Below are 21309 nucleotides of genomic sequence, written 5' to 3' on the forward strand. Positions count from 1 at the left end.
GCGCGCGCCCCCGTGTCCTCACCCTGACTGAGTGCAGTGCCATCAGAGGAGAGGTGCCAGTATCTACGGTCGCTCTGTCTGGCCTGCTCTCCGTTCACCGCGCTTAAGAAGGGTCCCCACAAGCTGGACTCCTTCTCAAACCTGCCAAACAGCATCAAGTATTACTAAATGTAGGCAATCATACTCATAAAAAACAACTCAAAAAGGTACATTATATGAACTCACGTGAAGCCAACATTTTTGCCCTTGAGAAGTTCAAGGGCCTCCAACAGAGAGCTCCCCTTCGGTGCATCCACAGAGTAAACAACAGCGGCCCCGCTGGACGCCACCACCTCCACCATCACAGTCAACGTGGACTCGCTTGGTAAAACCACCACAGGATCTATGGGCTCCAGCACCAGAGTGTCTGCAAGACCACCATGACACAAACAGTGACAATACGGACACAATTTGAAATCACAGTAACCACAGGGAGTAGACCTAATGCCGCACATACCGTCCTCATTGAGGCACTCCTTGCTTTTAACCGCCAGGTAGGATTTCTGCTGGAGAGCTGGAAGGATCTGAGATATGCCCATGGGGTTGTGGTATGTGTTGCTTCTCGCATCCGTCCTCATGGCCTCCATTGAGGCAGCACACTCTGCAACTTGGCTGCCCATTGCTATTAAGGCCTTGAACACAACAAATGAGTATGTCAAAAGCTGCAAAGATGTTGTTCTGCAAAGTCTCATGCAGTGAAAGAGACAAAGGAAGCTTAACAAAAACATAAGGAAAAAGATTCTTACTTGCACTGCGAGGCCTGTGCTGAACTCATTGCCGATATGACCGTCGGCCCTACGAGCGGCCAAGAGCTTCTGCTTGATCTTGCTGAGGGCTGTGTCGAGCTCAGCAGCGTTCTGCACGTGAGAACCAGCTTCCTTCACACACTGGAGGGCCATTCCAGCCATGGCATAGGTATCTAGGGCCCGAGAGTAGGATAAAATGTGTGTTAGACAGATATAGTGAGAGTTTAACGTGAAGCACAAGAAAAACAAAACGGGAATCTAGGTTGTTACCAACCATGTTTGCTGGATTCTTCTCACATAAAAACAATTTTCTGTGAGGTGACCCACTATAAAAATGAATCTCGGGTAACTTTATGGAATTTACCTGTTTAATAAAAATAACTCTACATGTAAAGCAAACTAAAAACACTTGTTTTATCTTTCATACTATACTATCACTCCATCTATTGACACATTTTATCAGGAGAATTGGGATGAACTCCTGCCTGCTGATCATCTATTTAATAATTATTTGAACAGCTAAAAGAAAAAAAGAAATGAGGCAGGTTACACTCACCGATACTCTCAGTGTCTCCATGTTTGAAGTGTTCAAGTTCTACTGCCTTGATGAGCTTGTTGCTGACATGGTTGTTGACCCTGATGCCGCTCGTGCAAAGAGCAAGCACACCCAGAGAGTACTGGTAATAGTTGCTCAAAGGGCGGTGGCTGACTGCACAAAGGAGAGGAGAAACCAAATTCTATAAAATCATGACTTCACAGTAAGAATCCAAGAAATGTACAAGAACTGAAAAGGTACTTTATTTTCTCCCTATTTCAGTTTGGATGAAATTAGTCGAGAGTTGCTCCATTGACCAATTCCATCAAAACCGACATAAAAACTGCCACTAAAGAAATCTTAGACAAAGTAGAGACATCACAACTATGAAGCTAAAGTAGAGCAATTGTAAAAAATAAGATGTATTGACCATGTTTGCCAATAAATATAAATACTTAACTTATAGTTTAGGAAAAGTTTAATCGTTTCATTTTATTGAACCAATTCAGCCCAAGATAGTCCAAACAGGATTTTCTGTTCGTTGAGGATTTACACTTTTACAAACTAATAACCACACTAACTTAACACTGAACTCATTTTGCATCACATTGTTAAACAGGACTGTGAACACTTTTTATGACAAACCTTTGGTCTCCAAAAGGTCAAAGGAAAACTTACATGCAATATGGTGTTTTTCGTCTTCCATCTGCTTCTTCAGGTGCGTCAGCAGTGTCTCATTCTTCTCACTCCCTGTGAAGGTGATCGTGTTGAGGTCATAGCAGGAGGACTTCAAAGCCAGAGTGTACAGCGCTAAGAGGCCGGCAACAGGCTGGCTGTTAGAGAGAGAACTGAGAAACACAAAGGACACTCGGGTTCAAGTGAGAACAGAAAGGAGAAATATCAGTTCAGTGGACAAACAGATTTAAAATAGCATTCCTTTTGTCAAACCGTGCAATACCTTTGAATGTCATTGTGCAAATTGTTTTTCAGTCTATTCAGGTGTTCGCTCTCCTTGGCCAGGTTGTGGTAATTAGAAAGCCGTAATGCCAAGTGGACACTGGGATTGGGGAGTCCTTCCTGTGTCTCCAGAGAGCGAAGGAGATTCTTATTGAGTGACAGGTACAACTCACTGTTGGACACTTCAGTATCTGGATTAGAATATTAAAAGAAAAAACGTTACTCAGAAATTTAGACCACAGACGTAAAAACTTTTATTCAGGAACTCCCTTGCCGACATCAACATGAACTTTTAGAGCATTGCAAAACCAGAACTCCAGCATCAGCAGTTGCAAGAGGAAACAGACGTTTCAATGCTTTGTTTCGGTCCCAAATATCTTAACGTCTCTCTGTGATGTTTTACAAGACCAGAAAGACCACATTCTCTGTTTTGACAATCACAGAATTTTTGTCAGTGAGCAAGCAAGACAAAGTAAATTCAAAGACATGAAGTCAGCAGTTGCAAAATCAGTGTATGTCTAAACCAGTGAGTCCGTGTATTTGTAAACTGGGTTATTTCCAGGTTCCAAACAGTGATTGGCATAACTGGATTTATATATTTTTTTAAATAAAAAAAACAACCAACTTACCACATGGTTTGCCTGAGGCTAAAGCCAGTAGGCTCGCGATTATGACCAAGGACAGCATTCTGGGCAACCTATTTGATAACAAACAGTGGAAATAAATCAATATATTCGTTAAAGTAACAACACAAACTGTAAAATTGAGGGATCAAGAAACCTCTTAGAATTACAGCTTTAAGGTATTTGAAAAAGAAAGGCACGTACAGAGATGTCAAACAATATCTACAAATAATTGCAATATACCAATGGATTACACATAAGTCTATTATTATTATATCGTATCTCTAACTTTATCACAGCAGCTTAGTCATTAGCTGCGGTAAACATCATTGTCTTACCTGCTCAGAGAGTAACTCCGGTGTGAAGAACTAGAGCTGAGTAGGTATGAAGACCAGCGGTAGAGACAACAACTTCTAGCGTCTCACTGTCACATGACTCGTCATTTGAGATGACAAAGCGATGAAACAAGCGAGAGGGTCCACGAGCTATTGGCTGGGTCAGAAACAGGAAGTGGGGACAACTTTCTTGCCAATCGCATACTCTTTGGTAATAGGAGCACACAAAGCAAGAGGCAGGTGTCTATCTTGCTTCACACATGTCTTCTGGAATGAAAGCTGACCTCGTCAGCCTAAGTAGCAACAACCGCTGCTAACGCTTCAACAAAACCGTTAACTTTGCTTCTGAATCTGACCGAGTGTTCAACACAAACGTTGTCGTAGCCAAGTCGTTTGTCTTCAGGAACGTTAACTACAATTCCCACAATTCACCTGACGTAACATACGCACTTTCTAAAACCTTGACGACTCTTCTGGCGCGACGCGTAACTCACTTTGTTAGTAAACTAGCTAGCTGAGTTAAGTGTAACCCAGCCTACCATTCAAACAGTTCACACTACAGGACCTTTAATGCAGGTGGTGTTAGTATTAAGTTAGTAAGGCTTGCGCATGCCGACGCTGTTGCTGTGTGCTAATGGGATTATTCCAAAGGAAAACAATGTGAACTGACGGAGACTAGCTAACGCTGAACATCCACAACAAAAACACGAAGGGGCAGGGCAGCTGCACAGGTCAGTCTGCTAACGCTACGACGTCATGTGTCTGGTTTAGTTCTTGAAGCTGCAGCTGTGTATAACTCTCAGCTTTATTTGTAGCGTCATACTAAGGTGAACGTTGTAACGGTGGCCATGTAAGCTAGCTATCCAGATAATCAGCCTGTCCTGGTGTAAACAGATGATTAACTTGTGCTTCATGTAACGTTAGGTTTCAGAAAATACCTTTTAACAGCTCACCTGATTGGTATCAATATTGATCTTCCAGATCAGATAGATTTATGTACCCGTGTGTCTCTTCACATCATTTCACCGACTGGATCATCATGCATCATCCTGCTCCCACAAGCAGTGAACTGGGGTTTCTGCCAGCCATGTATTCATTTTCAGGCCCCACAAGCCTTCCTGAATTTGACCTCGGATCTCCAAGTACGTCTGGTCACCTACAGAGAGCAACTCTATCAAACAAGTATGTAGCAGACCGTGCAACTGTCAGAAATACAATAGCAGCATGAAATATCATTTCAGTCTCAACCTGACATGTTATATGTTGTGTTTTGACATGTCTGTCCCTCTCTTCCGAAGCAGCTGGGAGACGAGGTCCCTCAGGAAGCACAGGAGGAGAGTTGAAGATGAGTAAGTGAGCGATGCACAGGAAAAGCAGTCTTACTGAACATGCTTGGAGATATATACATACATATGAGAGTTGTGATTAATATCATGATGTTTTCCCAGGGGATGCACTGCTAAAAGGAGAAGGTTGATGTTCGAGGCAGAAGTGGACGTTCCAGAGAACTCAAACACTCGCCCTCGTCATGACTGGCCTCCGGCTGACAGCTGCCCTCCTGCGCCTGCACAGCCGCAGCCCTGTCCCGCATCTCAGAGCTCGACTTTGCCGCAGCCCTCCTCTGCGCTTCCCCGCTCTGAGGTAGAGAGCTCCTGCATGGAGATAGAGGCAGCTCAGAGGAAACTGCAGGAGATCGAAGACAGGTCGGCAATATGCAATGTGTGCAAAATGTTGCAAACATTGCCAACTATCTGATTGCTTGCTTGTTAGAATTAGACCTCAAACTGACACCGTATGCCCCAAAATCCTTCCTCATATTAGCTATGCTTATGCTTTAAGGGTTTGTTTAGTGTAACTTTGATTCCCTGTTGAGAAAATATGTATGTGTGATTATTTAATAGCATTTATTTTCTGACCATATTCTTGTTACGGGACAAAAGTATTATTTTGAGTGGGTCACAGCGCTAATGCCTAAGGAATGCTAGTTTAAAATGTATCAAAACATTTAAAGATTTCAAAAATCTCAAGTGTTTGGTAAAAAATGTTTGACTTTAGGATTTTGTTTTAAAGAAATACTTGACTAATCATTCTGAAGTAATGAACACCACGTACCAATATCAAGTTGATGCTGTGATAGTTATCTCATAATTAATACATCCTATCACCTACCCCGATAGAAACACATACTGCATAGTCCACAGACACTGCTGTGCTTTCATTTGCATTCACCTTTACATATTGCAGCTATATCGGCACATACTGTACCCTTTTGTTTCTTAATCACAGAATAACACTGGAGGATGATGATGAGGATGAAGACCTGGATTTAGAGCCAGCCCCGAGACGGCCGGTGTTGGTGATGTCCGACAGTTTGAAGGAGGGTCTGCAGCGCGGCATCAGCGACATCCTACCGCACACAGTAGCCCAGTCTGTGTATGTTCTCCTAATTCTGTTATAGGAATGTTTAATGTCTCATGAAGTATAACTTGAATTAGATGACTCATGTTCTGCTGTTTCCTACTTGAAAAGCTGTCGACACATTTTCTTTTTGCCTCACCTGGTTCTGCCTCATACTTTTAGGAGCCATTCCTGTATGGAGTTGGTGTTGTGGCGGCCACCGGACGATCCCTTCTGTCGCAAGCGAAAGGGCTCTTTACAAAAACAGCGTAAACAACAGACAGTTTCTCGGCAACCCCCAACTCCATGCTCATCTCCCACCCCTCACATTCCCCTCAGCCCCTCCAGTCCACCTGCAGACACACGGTCTTCTCGCTACATCTTTCCTGTGGCCCACAGCTCTGGGGAGGAGGACATGGAAATGTGATGGTGCTCGATGACTTGAAAAGCCATGCCAAAGTAAAAGACTTGAAATGTAGTCGCACAAAAGACTCTAAAGGACTCGGAACCACATGAAGTTGGTCAGTTTGGCAAGGCATGTCGGCTTAACATAAGTATTGTGCTGTTTTGGACAGTTTGTGCAAAAAATGTTCTGCCTCACAGTCGCACAGTTTAGTTTTTTTGACCATAATCCCATTCAACTATATGTAACAACAATGTTTAGCTAATTATTCAGCTTTATTCATGTAAATCTTCAAGACAACTGTCATGATCTCAAGATCTTGACAAGTTCTATAGACGGCCTTAAATAATCAATTTTATACCAATTTACAGGATTTACCCGTGTCCTTCGATATTAGATCATTTGTACATTCTTTTGCCAAAGCCTGGCCAACAACACACGGATGTACTGTAAATATGAATTTCTTCGTTAAACATCAGTGTGCAGCATCTGAATTTTGTACAATTATTTTTATGTTCAGCTTCTGGGCATTGTTAACAGGACGTGAAATATTGTTCCTGTGTGTTGTGTTCACATTTGCTCACAGCATGACTTCCTGCTTGCTGTTGTACTTGTTGTGGTAGAGAGATTATCTTCAGTGCTTTTGGCAAGTACGCCATCTTGGAGCTTTGAGAAACTTGTTAAGAAGTCATGGAAATGCACCTTTTGATGATTTGATTGTATTTTCATATATACATTACCACATTTGCAACCAGCCACAGAGTGTTATGGCGTTTTATTTGTTTTCACCTCTGGCCATGTAGATATTTCTCATGGCACAGTTTGTTTTCATTGGATGAAATTTCACTGGAATTTAGTGAGCGCAGTTCTCTTGTTGGGTGAACGTTGCGATGCGTTCATCATTCGATACAGTAGAGCAGGAAGAGCAGGAGTCCCGGGATTAACCCTTGTGGAAAGCCACAAGTGACCATACAAGCATATATATATTTAAAACAATTTAGCTTAGTAAGAATTTAATCAATTAACTATTAGGTTATTGAACAGTTTGTCAGACAGAAGGAAAAAGATTGAGTGTGTCCAATACCCTCTTTAGTGTCATGTAGAGTCATTGTCTTTATTGAGGATTTTATTCATCAGTTGAGTTAGGGCCAGCTCTGAAAACAAGACTGACGCTGAAGCTTAATCAATCAACATTTATTTGTATAGCACATTTTAAAATACAACAAAAGTTTCCCAAAGTGCTGCACATACAGTAGATACACAGTCATACAAACAAAGACTGGATTAATAACAGTAAGTGACATTAAAATCAAGACTAACTGACACAAATCACACAAAAGTGCCGTGTTAAAATCAAAGGTGATAGGCCAGGGAAAAGAAATAGGTTTTTAAACATTGGTAAGGTGACAACCAAACATGAAGGGCAATGTTGTTCCAGAGCTTAGGGGCAGCAACAGAGAAGGACCGGTCGGCCCGGGTTGTCATTTTTGTTTTCGGAATAATTAAAAGCTGTTGGCCGAGAGATCTTAGTGAGCGAGGTGGGGTATGGGGCTGCAGCAGGTCAGACAGATAGACTGGGGCGGCGCCATTTAAACACTTAAAAACAAATAACATTTTAAAATGAATTCTGTACTTAACAGGAAGCCAATGAAGGGATTTTAAGATCGGTGAAATGTGGTCACGCCTTCAGTTTACTGAAACAGGAAGAGAGTTGTCAAATACATACTGGAGGCACTAGACCTATGTGGTCCTTTTCAACATTCTGCTGAAGCGTCTTGTGAACCGAAGCATGGCTAACAAACTGAAAATGACTGCCAGAGTGCACATGTGATTATAGGTAAGCCATCTTTACAAAATCTGGCGTCAGTCCCAGTGGATCATTTTACATTAAGATTAGACGTTTTCAGAAAGTTATCTAAGATGTTATATTAAAATCTAATTACATCATTTTGTGTTATCTACAGAATGTTTTTATTATACAATTTAACATCTTGTAACATTTATGATTGCACTAAAGATTCCCACAAAGACCAGCTTTATGAGGTTCTCTGACATAACTCACATGACCATCAGTGAAATGTCAGTTTATCGCTCACTCAGAGTTCATAGCCTTACGCCATAAAAACCTGACTGCCTCAAGACCGCAACGTGAACTAAATGACCAGATCTTCACTCATGGCGTTTGTCACTCTGACCTGCTTTTAAATCTGCAATCTTAAGCACATGTGGCAGTAAATGATTTATTTCTGTGGCAACAAAAAATGCATTGAAATGCATTACAATACATTACTGGTGTGTAACACACACACACACACACACAGTATGGTTTCTTAACTTATGACTGTCCTGATTGATGAGTGACTCTGAATCCCAGCAACGTCTTGACTTTGAGTCTATAAAGGAGACACCAGTAGTTTACCAAAATATGCAAGCACAGGAATAATATTGTAATGTTAATGATAATGCCACATTTACAGTGTTTCTTTTCCTCTTCAAGAAGTACTTATACATTTATTTAGAAGATATCAAATCAGGTCCTGACGTGCCGAGCGTCTTACAGATGTTGAGATGTGTTTCCTGTGGTGCCTCTAGAGGTCGGAGCTAGTTGTCATTTATAAATGTAAATGATGCAGCGTGCATTAACTACTAACGTTTACGGTTTATCACCACTGTGAATGCAGCTAATGGTCATTTAAACAACGCACTCACTGTTGTAAGATAGGATCCGGACAAATCTAAAGGGATTGTGTTTGAAGGCGATGGGCTGCAGCTGTGGGCCTGGTTTTCCACACGGAGCTGCTTGACTCTGCTCTGGAGGTAACGCAGAAGCTTAAATGAAGCCACGTCTGAGGGGCTGTGGGAGGCAGCAGAGTCCACAGCACGGAGGAAGGGAGAGCAGACCGATTTCTGAGCTTCCTGAAGGGAAAAAGACAGGTTTTTCTTTTCAATGAACAGATAAATATTGTCTATCTTTAGGTTACAGATCTGTTAGAGCTTGGTCTTCATGCCCACACCAGAACAGCGAAGCATTTACATTTGCACTAAGTGTCATCTCTCCGTCAGGCTTCTCGGGATCCCTCTGCCTCTCCTCTTGGGGCTTTGATGGTTTTCTGGAAAACAAACAAACCCGCATTTAAAAAGTTTGAAAAGTTGTTTGTTTACAATTAACATAGCAACATGTAGGAGGTAAAGGTTTACATGTACAGTTAATTTGACATCTATGGTACAAAACGCATATGGCAGTGAGTTGAAGTGACATCATGCTCTTGTAAGGACAGACAGCTGGTTAGTATGTCATTGGAAACCAGTTACCTGCCCCTTAACAACTTTGTCTTGCATCTGTGGGATAGCAAAAAATCAGAGCAAAACTTAAATATAGAACAGCAGAATATCTTTTCGTTTCTCTTTTGTATTGTCTTTCTATTCTATAAAGTTATTGGATTCAGGGCCATTTTTGAGAGCGGAGCAAACCTGTTCCACATGTCCAAGTGTTGTGGAAATCACTGCTTCAAACTTAAAGAAACTAATTTGTGTGCTTTTACTTTTACTTGATGTTGGTTTGCATGTTACCTCTCTAATTCAGCTGTCAACTCTTCTTCAAACTTGCATGCCAGACGAGCTGCAGTCTGTTCCTTCCACTGACCCATGCTCCTCTGGACCTGCCTGAGCTCCAGCTCTTTGGCCTTCAGCTGTTTGCGAAGAGATGCTGCCACCCCGCCACCCTCAGCTCCTCCTTCACACATACGAGGCCAGTTCAGACTGCTTAACTCCTCAATGTGCTCCTGCAGAAGCAGATGGCGTTGCGTAATTATGCAGTGAGATGTTTCTATGTGGGCCGACATGAGCCTTAAAAAGTCTGCAAGTTCATACCTTAATGAGACGCTCCTTTAGAGAATCCAAGGCTTGGTCTCTGTCCATCCTCAGCTGCTGCCTCTGGATGCTCGATTCTCGCTCCTGAAAGAATGGACTTGTATTCATGTATACGTGTAATGTGCTGTATATACAAACACCAGGCACAGCCTAAACTATACCTGGTCTTTTCTCAACTGCTCAGTGGTTTCTTTCTGTAAACCAAGCTCCTGCTGTAGACGGTTGATCAAGTGCTTTAACTGCTCTCTGAGGTGTGTAAGAGCCTCAGCTGCTGTAGGACTGCACAAGCACATCATGTTGCCTACAGAATATCCGCCTCTCTCTAAACCAGATATGTATGTAAACCAGAGCATGAATTATACCTGTGAGGTAGTTGCGCAGAACCTTGTTTGGCTCCATTCTGCTCCACTAAGAGGTGTAGATGATGGCACTCTGCTCCCAGCTCCTGGGCCCAGTGCCTGAGCTGCTGTTCCAGCTCAGCTGTGATTTGGTTATGGCTGCTCTCGCTTTCGTCTGACATTATTCTGAGCTTGTCAGCCTCCTTCTCTGCCACCTGAACAGCCTGCTCGAGCCGCAGCACTGCCCTCTGACTCTCCTGTGACCGCAGACCACACCATGTCAGAGTTTCTACAAGCACCACATCTCTTTGTTTGCCTGCAAATAATTGCCTTGTAAGGTTTTCTTGCACCTGTGCCATCTGTCTCTCCAACTTCTGCAGCTCAGCCTGGTGCTCCTCTTTAAGTGATTTGCAAATGACAGCCAGCAAAGACTCCTGCGCTCTCTGCTGCGCACAGCTTTCACTCTCCCTATCGTGCACACTCTTCCAGATAAAAATTAAATCATAGAAAGAGAATGAAATCGGAATAGAATCAGAATTTCTGATTTATTTAAGATGGTAATGTTCTATGCCATGGTTGCGAGTCACCTTACAGTTTTTAGTTCCACCACTTCATGTTGAAGAGCCAGCGCTTTACTCTTCTCTCGCTGCATCTCACTCCTCATGCTTTCCAGGCTCTTTCTATTCTGCTCCTCCAGTATCCCACAATGCACCTGCACTGCTTCCACTTTTTCTGCCTCCCACTTCATTCTCTCCTCCTCTATCGCTTTGAGCACCTAAATGGAAGCACACTGTGCATAAAATGCAATCGTTTTGAAAAATATTGTATATTTTAGGAAGCGGATTATCGGAGTACCTTTTCCAAGGCTTTTAGATGTAGCTCCTCTTCACGGTTCTGCTGCTGCTCCAGAGAACCCCGTAGCTGCTTCGCCTCGTCTTCTTTTAGCTATTAGGAGAGGATCACATGAAAAGTAACCCTATGGAGTGTTTTTACTTACTGTATGTATATTGTATAGTGCAATAATGCATGAAAATACCAAAGGTTTTAATACCCACTAGTGCCACCAACACTTTGGATAGAACCAAATAGTTTACATTGAGATTGTGTAAGAGTGGATTTTTTTTCTTCAGGGAAACACACTGACCTGAACGGAACTTTTCAAGGCCTCAATGTGTCGTGTGAAAAACAGAGCTTGTTCTTTCAAAGCGTTTGCTTTCTCCTCTTCAGTCTGCTTATTGACCTTGAGTATGCAACAGCCAGAGGGATCGCTACATCATTCATTAAACTATGGTGACGTCATTTGAAGAATCAAACATTTAGTTTGCAGACATGTTTGTCACCTTTCGGATTTGCTGCTCATGAGCCAAAGCCAGTTCTTTCTTTTGCTGTTTCAATGCCGCCTCCTGAATAAAAAAAGAGGAGCCCTATATGTTACAATTATAAAAAACATGGCGCGTGAACTTAAAAATCACAGCACGTACCATCATTCTATGGGCTTGCTCGTGGGCCTCTTTCAGTGCATTGCAGTGCTGGATTTCCATGTGTTGTAGCTCCCCCCTCAGGCCGTCTCTCTCTGCTTGTAAGGCCTCACGTTGCTCCTGCAAATCTAGCACCTGTAGCTCCTTTTGGGCCAACATCTTCTCCTGAGTGCCCACTCTGATCCTGCATTCTCCCAGTTCCCCCTGCAGTTTGCCTACTTGAAACTCTACTGCCTGATAGAAAGAGATACGGAAACAATAGCAAGGATGGTCAAAAATAATAAATTAACAAAAATGTTGACAGTGTGCTGTTTGCTTAACAGATAAATATTAGATTTTTTATTTTTAGAAATTAGAGGTTAGGTGCCACCTCGATCTGTTCCTGTTTGTGCTTCTGTTTCTCCTCCAGAGAAGCACAAGTGTTCCTCAGTAAGCTCTCTGCCTCACGAGTCTCCTCCAGCCTCTGCTCCGTGACCACACATAAACACATATCCAGAAATATTTTCAAACACACACCAAAACAAATCCTTCTTCCTATAGTTTCACTATTATTTTTACAGTGTGAACACAGTTACATGAAATCTATTTTGATTTGGTTTATACTCGTCATTATAGTTATAAATAGGCCTTAACACAGTACTACCTCTTGTATGGACTCTAGTTTCTCTCTTGCACGTCGCTGTTCAGCAAACAGTTCTGTTTTGGCATTATCAAGCTGTCTGTCCATCTCCTTCCTCTCCAGCACTGACATTACGACACTGGGCTGTTTGTGGAACAGTGGAGGATCAGAAACGTGTAGTAATAAGAACAATCTTGACATATTAAAACATGTGAATGACTGCTTACAGCCAAGAGTTGATCACTTAGAGTCTGTTGACATTGATTCAGGGTTGCGATTTCCATGTCTCTTACCTCAAGGATACAGGACTCTCTCTGCCTTTGCAGCTCATTCAGCTGGCAGCTAAAACACATTCATTATTGCATTACTATCCTTTGTACAGCACAGGATTAAGTTGATGCAGTGTGATGCTACCTTGTTGATGTATACAGCTTTGTATAATACAGTTAGTTGGAGTTTGTTTTTATACCTAATAGAGTCCTGCCCTGCCCTGCTGTTTCTTAGAACAAACTCCAGAGTCCTCTTCTCCTTCTCCATCTTTGATGTCTCTACAGTCAGTCGCTTTAATTCCTGCAAGGCATGCTGGGACATATACCAAAAACCGTGAGTACTAGTAAGACTTCTGTTTATACTACTGTATATAAGATGCTACACATTACCTTTCTTCTTTGTTGAAGTTCAGAGAGGGAGAGCTCAACATCATTTATCTGAGTCTTCTTCCTCTGTAGGGTCATCTCCTCTTTCTCACATTTCTTAACCAGACACACAAATCAAGTGATGTCTCATACATATGCACACAGGACAATTTATACAATTGACATAAAACATTTCTCAAATTATACTAAATGACTGGCAGATTCATTCCCACTTGTCTGATTGTAGAGAGCCGCTCTTTCATCTTGGCCCAATCAGACTGCATCTTCTCTGATGTTCTTTCAGGCCTGCATCGCCTGCTCCAGTGATTTATTTCCTCATCTGTGTCCTTATCATTGTCACCCAAAGAACACACAAGTCTGGGATACACAAACATGCACAGTGTACTTGTGCAACATAATCATTTTTAAAACTTGTACACAACATCAAAGAGAAGACCAAAATGATTAGTATGTTTTTAAATGTTCTTCCACATGAATTACCTGTAAGTCTCTCTCTTATTACGCTGTGCTTTAGAAGAACTCCTGTTTTGTACATTTTCATTAGACGATCTTTGGCCTTTGTAAACAAAGAAAGGACAATTCTGTGGCATTTAGAAATAAAAATGTTTCTTTCATCACTGTGCACTCATAAAGGAATACACAGTCGTGCTTTACCTGATGTAAATCCAGCTTCACTTCCCTGTGTGTGTGTGTCATAGTCACTGTGGTTGGTACAGCTGTCATCCATGACCATGACAGACTGAATGAGAGAGCGCCATCCTGGGGGTATCACACAAATGATAATAAATGCTGTAATTTCACACATGTTTTTGCACTCTTGTTATATTATTTTTCTACTTTTTAAGAGTTTGTAAAAGCATGTTAAAGTATTTATTGAGTTCAATTATTAAATCTTAAATTTTTCAGTTTGTGCTGTCAGCTCTTTTGTTATTGTCCGTTTTTCAAATGGTGATAATTTATATGTAAAATGTTTTGTCTAAAACCAGACTTGCTTTCCTCCATATTTGCTGCAGTCTCTCACCTGGCTGCCTGTGAATATGCTGCCTGACTGGCTCTGTGCAGACTGAGTCACTGTCACTGTCAATGGACACGGTGTCAAAACTCCGAACAGGTACTCCTACAAGAGATACAAGCACGCCCACATTCACTGGGCCTCATGCATGATGCCATACAAAAAAACAAATTTCCTTATTTTTGTTAGTATCAACGATTTGTTCTCATTTTGTTAGTACCCAGTGATTTCTGGGATTCACTAATGTATTCGTGTTTTTGCTTTCTCTTACGTAAGAGATCATTTTATAAGTGTTCAAGAGCACTTATACCAAGATTCCACAGTCCACAAATTGTACATTATTATATATTTTGGAGTAATTATACGGATTTAATAATTATGTTTGTGGGCTTGAGAAATACTATTTGTCCACTCATCCCAATTAAGACTATAAAAACCCTCGGATGATACTGCGTGGGTTCAGGGACTGAATGGCTCACATATTCAACAGTCCCTCAATTTATCTATTGCTTAAGTTCTTATTCTTCTTCTTCCAGCCTTTTTGGTGGCATCCTTCCAAATCTCGGGCTTGTACCAGGGTATTTGCACACAACACAACACCTGCCTTAAGTAGTGTTTAGGGAGTTACCTGTGCTAATAATAAACAATCCGCCACACGCCTCCAATTTACGATAAAGTGGGATTCATCATTTAGCACACTTGCGTAAGAGCAGATTTGAGATTTGGATGGTTAAGATTGTTTCGTGCATCTGGAGTCGGCTTCTCATATTTCTTTTGCATAATAGAAAATTAAGAGAAAACACGAGAGAATTTTAGGAGAATGTTGCTGCTTGAGTCAAACTGTTTCTATTGGAGGAATTCCCAAAAGGATTAGCTAGAGTGTAATCTGTGTGTGGTACCTGCCAACCACCTGCCCTTAGGAGAATGGCTCTTGTTCTGCCACAGGGTTTCATGTTCTGTGAAAGTCTAGACAATCTTAAGTGAGTGCTCTGATCAATAAATGTATCCTTTGATTTTGAGACAGTAGCCTTATGTTGTTGTTATTTAGCCTTCTTGAGGATGTCACCAAAATGCTGTTCCCATGGTCCCGCAAATTTCAAGAGTGCAATTTATTTAACATGGTGATTTTTTTTGTCACGCACACTCAGGTGATTGATTAAAATCTCATGAGTTATTTTCAAATTTCCATTAACAGAATTTTTCAATAGGCTGTTACTTATACCAAAATAAACTTTCTATCATATATATTAGTTTCATTGGGAGAAACCAAGCAATTCTACATAAAATCAGACATTCAGCACCCCCATATAGCCTGAATGGAATGGTCCTTTGTTTCATAACCACATTTTACCACCATATTGACGATTTGAGTGTGAGATTGGCAGTTCAATCAAGCTCTTTAGATCGAATCGTCTATTCTGACTCACACCTAGTCTAGATGCAAGTTGGTGTGCTGTAGGGGCTGCAATGTAAACTATAACCAAATAAAAATGAAAAAGTGCTGGTACAAGCAATACTTATTGTATGATTCTTGGGTATAAAGACAGACATTTTTTCAAAAGGCTCATCCTCTGAGAGTAACGAATGGCCTCAATACATTTCAAAGAAATATGCCCATCAGATATCGGAAGAGGACAGTTCTGTGAGTTAGATTTAAACCCCTGGGCACTAAATATTCTCAGCAAGAGTTTGAAAAGAGACTACTCACTGCTGCCATCATCACCAAGCCTCTGTGGTGTGTTGTATCTCTCTTCAGCTCCTGTTTTCTCACTCCATGATTTATTTACTCCGTAGGTGTCATCAAGACATTTCTCCAATTTCTTTCTTTGACAATAGTGAGCAGTCTCTGTGTCTTTACTGCTTTTCCCTGTCGTTGCTGTTCCTGCTGTTCTTAATGTTCTGACATTAAGAACACTGTGTCCTTTTTGTTCACTCTGGCGATTGTCACAGTCAGATATCGCTGTCCTCTCAGTCAATCCCTCTTTGTCTAGTTGCGGCATATTGCTAGCTGGCAATGCCAATTCGACCATCTCGTCTCTGAAGCATCTTACAAAGTCCTCAGTGCAGATGCTGTCTGAAGGAGGGTGGGTTTCTTCAGCCATCCTTCCCTCATTACATGTGTCTCCAAGCAGCCTCTTGAGCCTCCAGATGACCTGTTCCCTATGAGACACACTTTCCTCTTTGTCTTTTATTCTTCTGTCTATTTTCTGTTTAGTTTCTTCATGAGCTACAGGACCATCACGGAAACCTGTGCTCCTTTCTGGGGGAAGAAAAGTCATAGTATAGCATGTCGAAAAGTCACATAGTATGTCAAAAAAAGTCATAAAAAGGTCACAGTATAGCAAGTCGAAAAAGTCTCAAAAACGTCATAGAATAGCATGTTTTAAAAAAAGTATTAAAATAGTTATAGTATGGCGTGTCGAGAAAAAGTCATATTATAGCATGTCGAAATTAGTCAAAGTATAGCATGTTGAAAAAAGTCTCAAAAAAGTCAGAAATAACAGCTTTTCCTGTAATAATACTGATAGTGAAATATTACCTGATGTTTGGTCCATCTTCGGTGTGTGTATCAAATCAAGACAACACATGGGAGCGTCATTTGTTTGAGTTGTACTCCCAAACCCTGTGTCTTTGCTCAGGGATTGACTCCAACTGAGAGGAGCTAGGAAAAAAATGAAAACACGGATTATCACCCGAAAAGGAAAAATGTATTAAACTGTGTGTTGTGACATAATATATTACCTGTATCATTGCAACCGTGTCCTCTGGAAATTGTCTGACATGTCTGGGGCTGGATCTAAATACATGAATCACACTTAAAAACATTTATTCTAGATTACACAAACAGACAAGTAGACATGGAATGAAAATCACAGACCTGCAGCTGACCAAGCTGAGCATCGATAGCATCTAAGAGAAGGTCACAGGGGTCCAGTTTGGGAGGAGGAGAGTCCAGTCCAGACCCATTGCTGCTATTGTTGACATCTGTGAGGACAGACAAAAGGTTAAACATGAGTGGATGCAAATTCCCAAAAGGCTGAGATGTACATGATAAAGATGAACTACTAATAAAACCTGTGTAAAGAAGCTCATCTGTGTCCTCTGCGTCTCGCTCAACTCCGTCATGGCCTCTGTCAGCCATGCCCTGTTGCTGAGGAAAGATACTCAGACACTCAGCACATACAGACACAACTCCCCACTTCTGTCTGGTTAAGGCTGAGTGGGCAGCCATAAAGTGTGTGTGTGTGTGTGGGGGGGGGGGGGGCATGTTGCTCAGTTGCCCAGGAAACCAAGACAATTTAGCTTGTTAGCCAAGCTGACATCTTCTCACAAAGACCATAAATTCCTGTGCCTTGTCTCTTCCACTCCCCAAAATAAACGTTAAGTACAGCAGCTATGCAGGTCAGTGCACTTAATCACAGCAATGCAGGATTTGAAATGTTTCGCAAGCCATGACTTAAATGCCTAAAAGCTAATACTAGTGTTATAATAACAATTTTCTTAGCACCAGCTACTCGGAAGAATCCCATGGTTGAGCCTTTGTCATTCATTTAGTGGAGAATACCACTAACATGTAATTATAGCTAATCTGACTCTGTCTGAAACTCCATAATTTAGCGTTACTTACCTCCAGGGGACAACCGAGGAGACGCTGACTCCTCCGTGCTGAAGCACCAGTGAAGCGCATGTGTGCTGAGTCTTGATTGACAGGAGCTTCAGTAGGTTGCCTTGGAAACGGTCAAACAGCTCGTGGCCAGCACAGGACGGTGAGAATGGTGAGAACCGCCGCGCGCACAGTGGAAATATTAGCACCAAAGTGAGCCCAGAAGTGAGTTTGCAGGGCTGCAGTTCAAGAGACTTGAATAACAGTGTACAATACATATATTCATGCAAATAGCTGTACAATTATAGTGTATGTTTTTATGGTTTTAAAGCATTCATTAAATGACAGGAGGTTTTGGTGGGGAAATGATTAACTCTAATTTGGTTATCTTGTGTTGGCCTATAGGATAATACAAATTAAATACATACAGTCTAAAATGGATCAGCTGGTTAAATACTAGAATCAACTGAACAATGTTAACTCACCTTATAAGGCCCTGGCTGGGCCCTAATTATGTACAGAACTGTACCCGCATAGTGTCTAAATATAGCATCATAACATTAACTATTATTTTAATTGTCTTGTGGCAGAAGATAAGGTGCAATCAGTTTTTTGAGCTGCCAGCCTTCCTATTTGGGACAAACATTACAAGATTGTAGGCCTACAGCTGCAGTACAGAATATCATGCAAGACCTCCATTGAGATGTATATATTTACTGGACTTAAAATTGTGCCTTTGACGTTCAACCCATGTGGGTTGATTTGCAGGCAGGCAAAATGTCAGGATTTTGATAATTTGCCATGTGTCTCATGAGTACGTGTCTGGCTTTTCGATACAATGCATAGGCACAGCAAATATTGAAATCTGTTTTGTGCACTATGGGGCCACCCTTCTGTTTAGAGTCTCAGTCCCTCCCTGGTGGTCGCCCCATTTAAAATGGCCTCGACACGGTACTGCACTTTAGCAATGCTGCAAATTATACAGCGTCAGTGACGAGTCACAGGTTGATTTAACACCCTTAAAAAGTTCAATCAAAAACTCAGGCAGGGCTTTTGTAATTTCCTGTATTTATTATTCTTTGTCCAACTAAAAATTGTACTGCGCTACATTGTGTAGCTTCCTACTAAGTCTAAGCTTGATATATTATTTTTATTATAAGTAGTAATGTTACTGCTGCAGCTCCTGTCAGTTTTTTCACGTATTAATTAACACTTTTTTGTACTAAAACTGGCATAAAATCTCAAATATATAATTTAAAGCCATCCCACCTTTCAGCTGTTTAGCAGAGAGAAAATAAAGCAAACCAATATCCAGTGTCAACAATAACAACTTTATTATCTTCTTTTTTCATTATTGTGTCTTTGTCATTTAAAGACAATGTTATACAAGTACAAATTAAGGGAGAAGATACACAATTTTAAAAAAAAGAACCAAAACCTCAGTTCAATCTGCAGTTTCACCTGAAAACACCTACATGTATTTAGGGAGTAAGAGTAGTAGTCAAGGCAGGTCAATCACCTTTGACCTCTAGTACCAGGCCACTGTTGTGATGCGTCTCATTAACTTTCATCATCATACAGATTATTAACATCACCATCTCACAACAAAGCTGTGAGTCACAGTCCGAGGAGAAACCGGGTTCAATTTGGACAAGGCAAGAAAATCTCCAGTTTGCTTCTGCTTCATAACTGAGCAGCATCGAATGAGAAGGAAATGTGTGCCTCGCATGCACACAAATCCAGCTCATCATGCATACAAACAGTATTAAAAAAAAAAAACACCAACATAAAATTAATGGCACCCATGAGAAGGCAGAAATCAGAAAATAAAAGCGTACAAATTAAGCTTAAAAGTAATCACACCATAGTGAATTAAGTGAGCTGAAATGAGAGAAACAATTAGAACCCTCCCACATAGGGAAGGCAAACAATGAGGTTATTTTTAGTCTACAGTACTCTCCACGTACACTTTGGTTGTTTTTTCTTTCCCTTTCTGCATGAAGCAGACAGCTGTTTTGTTTAAGCAACAGCCGTGATCCGACATCACTACACCTCACTATTGCTACAGCTGTCCGATACCGTACAGACTTCAGTAAAGTCACCGTCAAGTACTGAGGTCATGTTATCTGGAAACGTACTGATTAAAACTCATGGTGAGCTATCTGTTATCATTCAAAATATAACATGTTTTCTCAAATATAAAATCATCTCAAACACAATATATTTCAGTAACTCTCTAGTAACTTCAAATTGATCGCTGAGAAAAGAAATCACACCCTAACTTTCTATTTGTACAATTTCTCCTCCGCCATTCAGCAGTGATGATACAGATTTAACTGTACAACTTTTTCAAGACAGCGAAAAAATTAAACATCTTGCTGCAACAGTGTCCATCCATGTATGCGTCACCCTTGATATGATTTTAAGTGTACACAACCTCTACCAAAAGCTTGTATCTCTGTACACGTTAGACGATGTTGATGTCTGTGTGAAACTGGATAAGAGGAAGAACCAAAGCGGTCATTAGTGAAGTAAAAGGAACATTGTGGAAATGAGCGTATTTTTTTTTCTCTCCAGAAAAATGTACCAATCTGGTCTCTGGAGAGAATAGTACCGATCTCGTCATCTAACCTTTTCTAACAAAAATAAAGTGAACAAGTGTTTTTCCAAAAGTGTTGAGATATTCTTTAAACATGTCATTCTGGGCATGAGATTTAGTGAGCAGTTAAACTGTGCTCGTGACAAACAAAATCATTTTATGGATAGAAGCATCAATCAACATTCATTTCATTATCAAATCATTAATTCACAGATAACGGATTTTAACAGATGATATCATCAAACTTCATTCCATGTGAAGTTATTTATTTTCCGGTGCATTTCATACATTTTGATGGCCTGCACATCAGAGGAACTGCCAGATCTGTTCTCTGAAAGCATCACTGAACCACGGTTACTAATGTGCTCATATCAAGGACTCTATAAAAAATATTTTCAGTGTTTTAACACAGTTTTTGGAAATATAAAACAAGAAATCTGCAGCCAAATTAAGGTTGCCGAAGAGTTAATATCCATCCTCTCAGCATCCATCTGGATTAAAAGTTAAAATTACAGCAAATCCTTCAGGCTCATTCAGCTCAATTTGTTTTCAGATGTGGACTGTACCATCTGCATAACTTAATACTCAGATTAGTACAATTATTCTTCATCTTACAATATCATTCTTTTATCACAAAATATTCACACAAATAGACTAGACGGTAGATACAATACCTCCGGCCTTGAATTCTACATTCCTAATAATAATTACAAAAAAAATACTAACTGGTTTTCAAAACTCTCGTCTCCATAGACATGTAGTGCACAGGTCAGGGGACTCTATCCCTTGTTCAGTCAATTAAAGGCAAAAGACCGAGGGGGTGCCTTCGTGAGCTGATCCCAGATCAGCATGTCCACAAGCACTGAATGAAAGGACGACACACGTGAGCTGTGTTGAGCCTGGAGCGGCAGCTGGGTGGGGGGGGGGGGGAGTCATCTGTGGCTGGAGCTATTTTGCAGAGGTGTACTGCAGGAACCAGCCCCGTCTGCTTCTATAACCTCTGACCTCACGTCAGCTGAAGCCACTCTGGACTCCTCAGAGAAAGCCGCTCCAGCCACACACACACACACACACACACACACACACACACACACACAC

General features: G+C 41.1%; 3 protein-coding genes across 13 annotated transcripts in view; 1 reads left to right on the top strand and 2 right to left on the bottom strand.

Annotated features, from left to right (window-relative positions):
* Positions 1-3749, bottom strand: part of tcn2 (transcobalamin II) — a 3850-nt gene extending 101 nt beyond the window's left edge. Inside the window, exons 1-9 of the mRNA XM_031856688.1 lie at positions 3239-3749; positions 2907-2974; positions 2279-2468; positions 1999-2168; positions 1342-1494; positions 786-958; positions 497-671; positions 226-406; positions 23-141 (exon numbers count right to left, since the gene is read on the bottom strand). Of these exons, the coding sequence (XP_031712548.1) occupies positions 23-141; positions 226-406; positions 497-671; positions 786-958; positions 1342-1494; positions 1999-2168; positions 2279-2468; positions 2907-2964 (1219 nt within the window). The 5' untranslated portion in view covers positions 2965-2974; positions 3239-3749. The remainder of the gene's footprint in view (positions 1-22; positions 142-225; positions 407-496; positions 672-785; positions 959-1341; positions 1495-1998; positions 2169-2278; positions 2469-2906; positions 2975-3238) is intronic.
* Positions 2560-6529, top strand: ccdc117 (coiled-coil domain containing 117). 4 transcript variants are annotated; one of them, XM_031856502.1, is made up of 6 exons: positions 2560-3966; positions 4301-4417; positions 4534-4584; positions 4684-4938; positions 5522-5668; positions 5816-6529. In XM_031856502.1, exons 2-6 carry the CDS (start codon positions 4323-4325, stop codon positions 6057-6059), a joined length of 792 nt encoding a protein of 263 aa, XP_031712362.1. In that variant the 5' UTR covers positions 2560-3966; positions 4301-4322; the 3' UTR covers positions 6060-6529. The 4 variants fall into 4 exon arrangements, with proteins under 4 accessions (XP_031712362.1, XP_031712357.1, XP_031712361.1 ...); XM_031856497.1 differs by having other exon boundaries at positions 2564-3966; positions 4217-4417; XM_031856501.1 differs by having other exon boundaries at positions 2593-3966; positions 4217-4417; positions 4537-4584.
* An 891-nt stretch (positions 6530-7420) lies between these two features.
* Positions 7421-17713, bottom strand: LOC116388492 (GRIP and coiled-coil domain-containing protein 2). Of its 8 annotated transcripts, none has more exons than XM_031856417.1 (28): positions 17637-17713; positions 17084-17159; positions 16887-16993; positions 16751-16805; positions 16548-16670; positions 15717-16268; positions 14018-14113; positions 13651-13755; positions 13477-13552; positions 13209-13353; positions 13000-13092; positions 12810-12922; positions 12634-12682; positions 12365-12484; positions 12092-12184; positions 11725-11955; positions 11584-11646; positions 11388-11483; positions 11099-11188; positions 10836-11018; positions 10268-10725; positions 10067-10184; positions 9906-9989; positions 9606-9817; positions 9348-9374; positions 9070-9145; positions 8745-8951; positions 7421-8428 (listed from the first exon to the last, which is right to left on the bottom strand). In XM_031856417.1, exons 1-28 carry the CDS (start codon positions 17694-17696, stop codon positions 8366-8368), a joined length of 3771 nt encoding a protein of 1256 aa, XP_031712277.1. In that variant the 5' UTR covers positions 17697-17713; the 3' UTR covers positions 7421-8365. The 8 variants fall into 8 exon arrangements, with proteins under 8 accessions (XP_031712277.1, XP_031712278.1, XP_031712275.1 ...); XM_031856418.1 differs by lacking the exon at positions 17637-17713 and having other exon boundaries at positions 10268-10500; positions 10594-10725; positions 17084-17627; XM_031856415.1 differs by lacking the exon at positions 17637-17713 and having other exon boundaries at positions 12810-12910; positions 17084-17627.
* Between the last annotated feature and the right edge of the window lie 3596 nt (positions 17714-21309).

Source organism: Anarrhichthys ocellatus, unplaced genomic scaffold, assembly GCF_004355925.1.
Source record: "Anarrhichthys ocellatus isolate YVR2014 unplaced genomic scaffold, GSC_Weel_1.0 scaffold17, whole genome shotgun sequence".
Lineage (NCBI taxonomy): Eukaryota > Metazoa > Chordata > Actinopteri > Perciformes > Anarhichadidae > Anarrhichthys > Anarrhichthys ocellatus.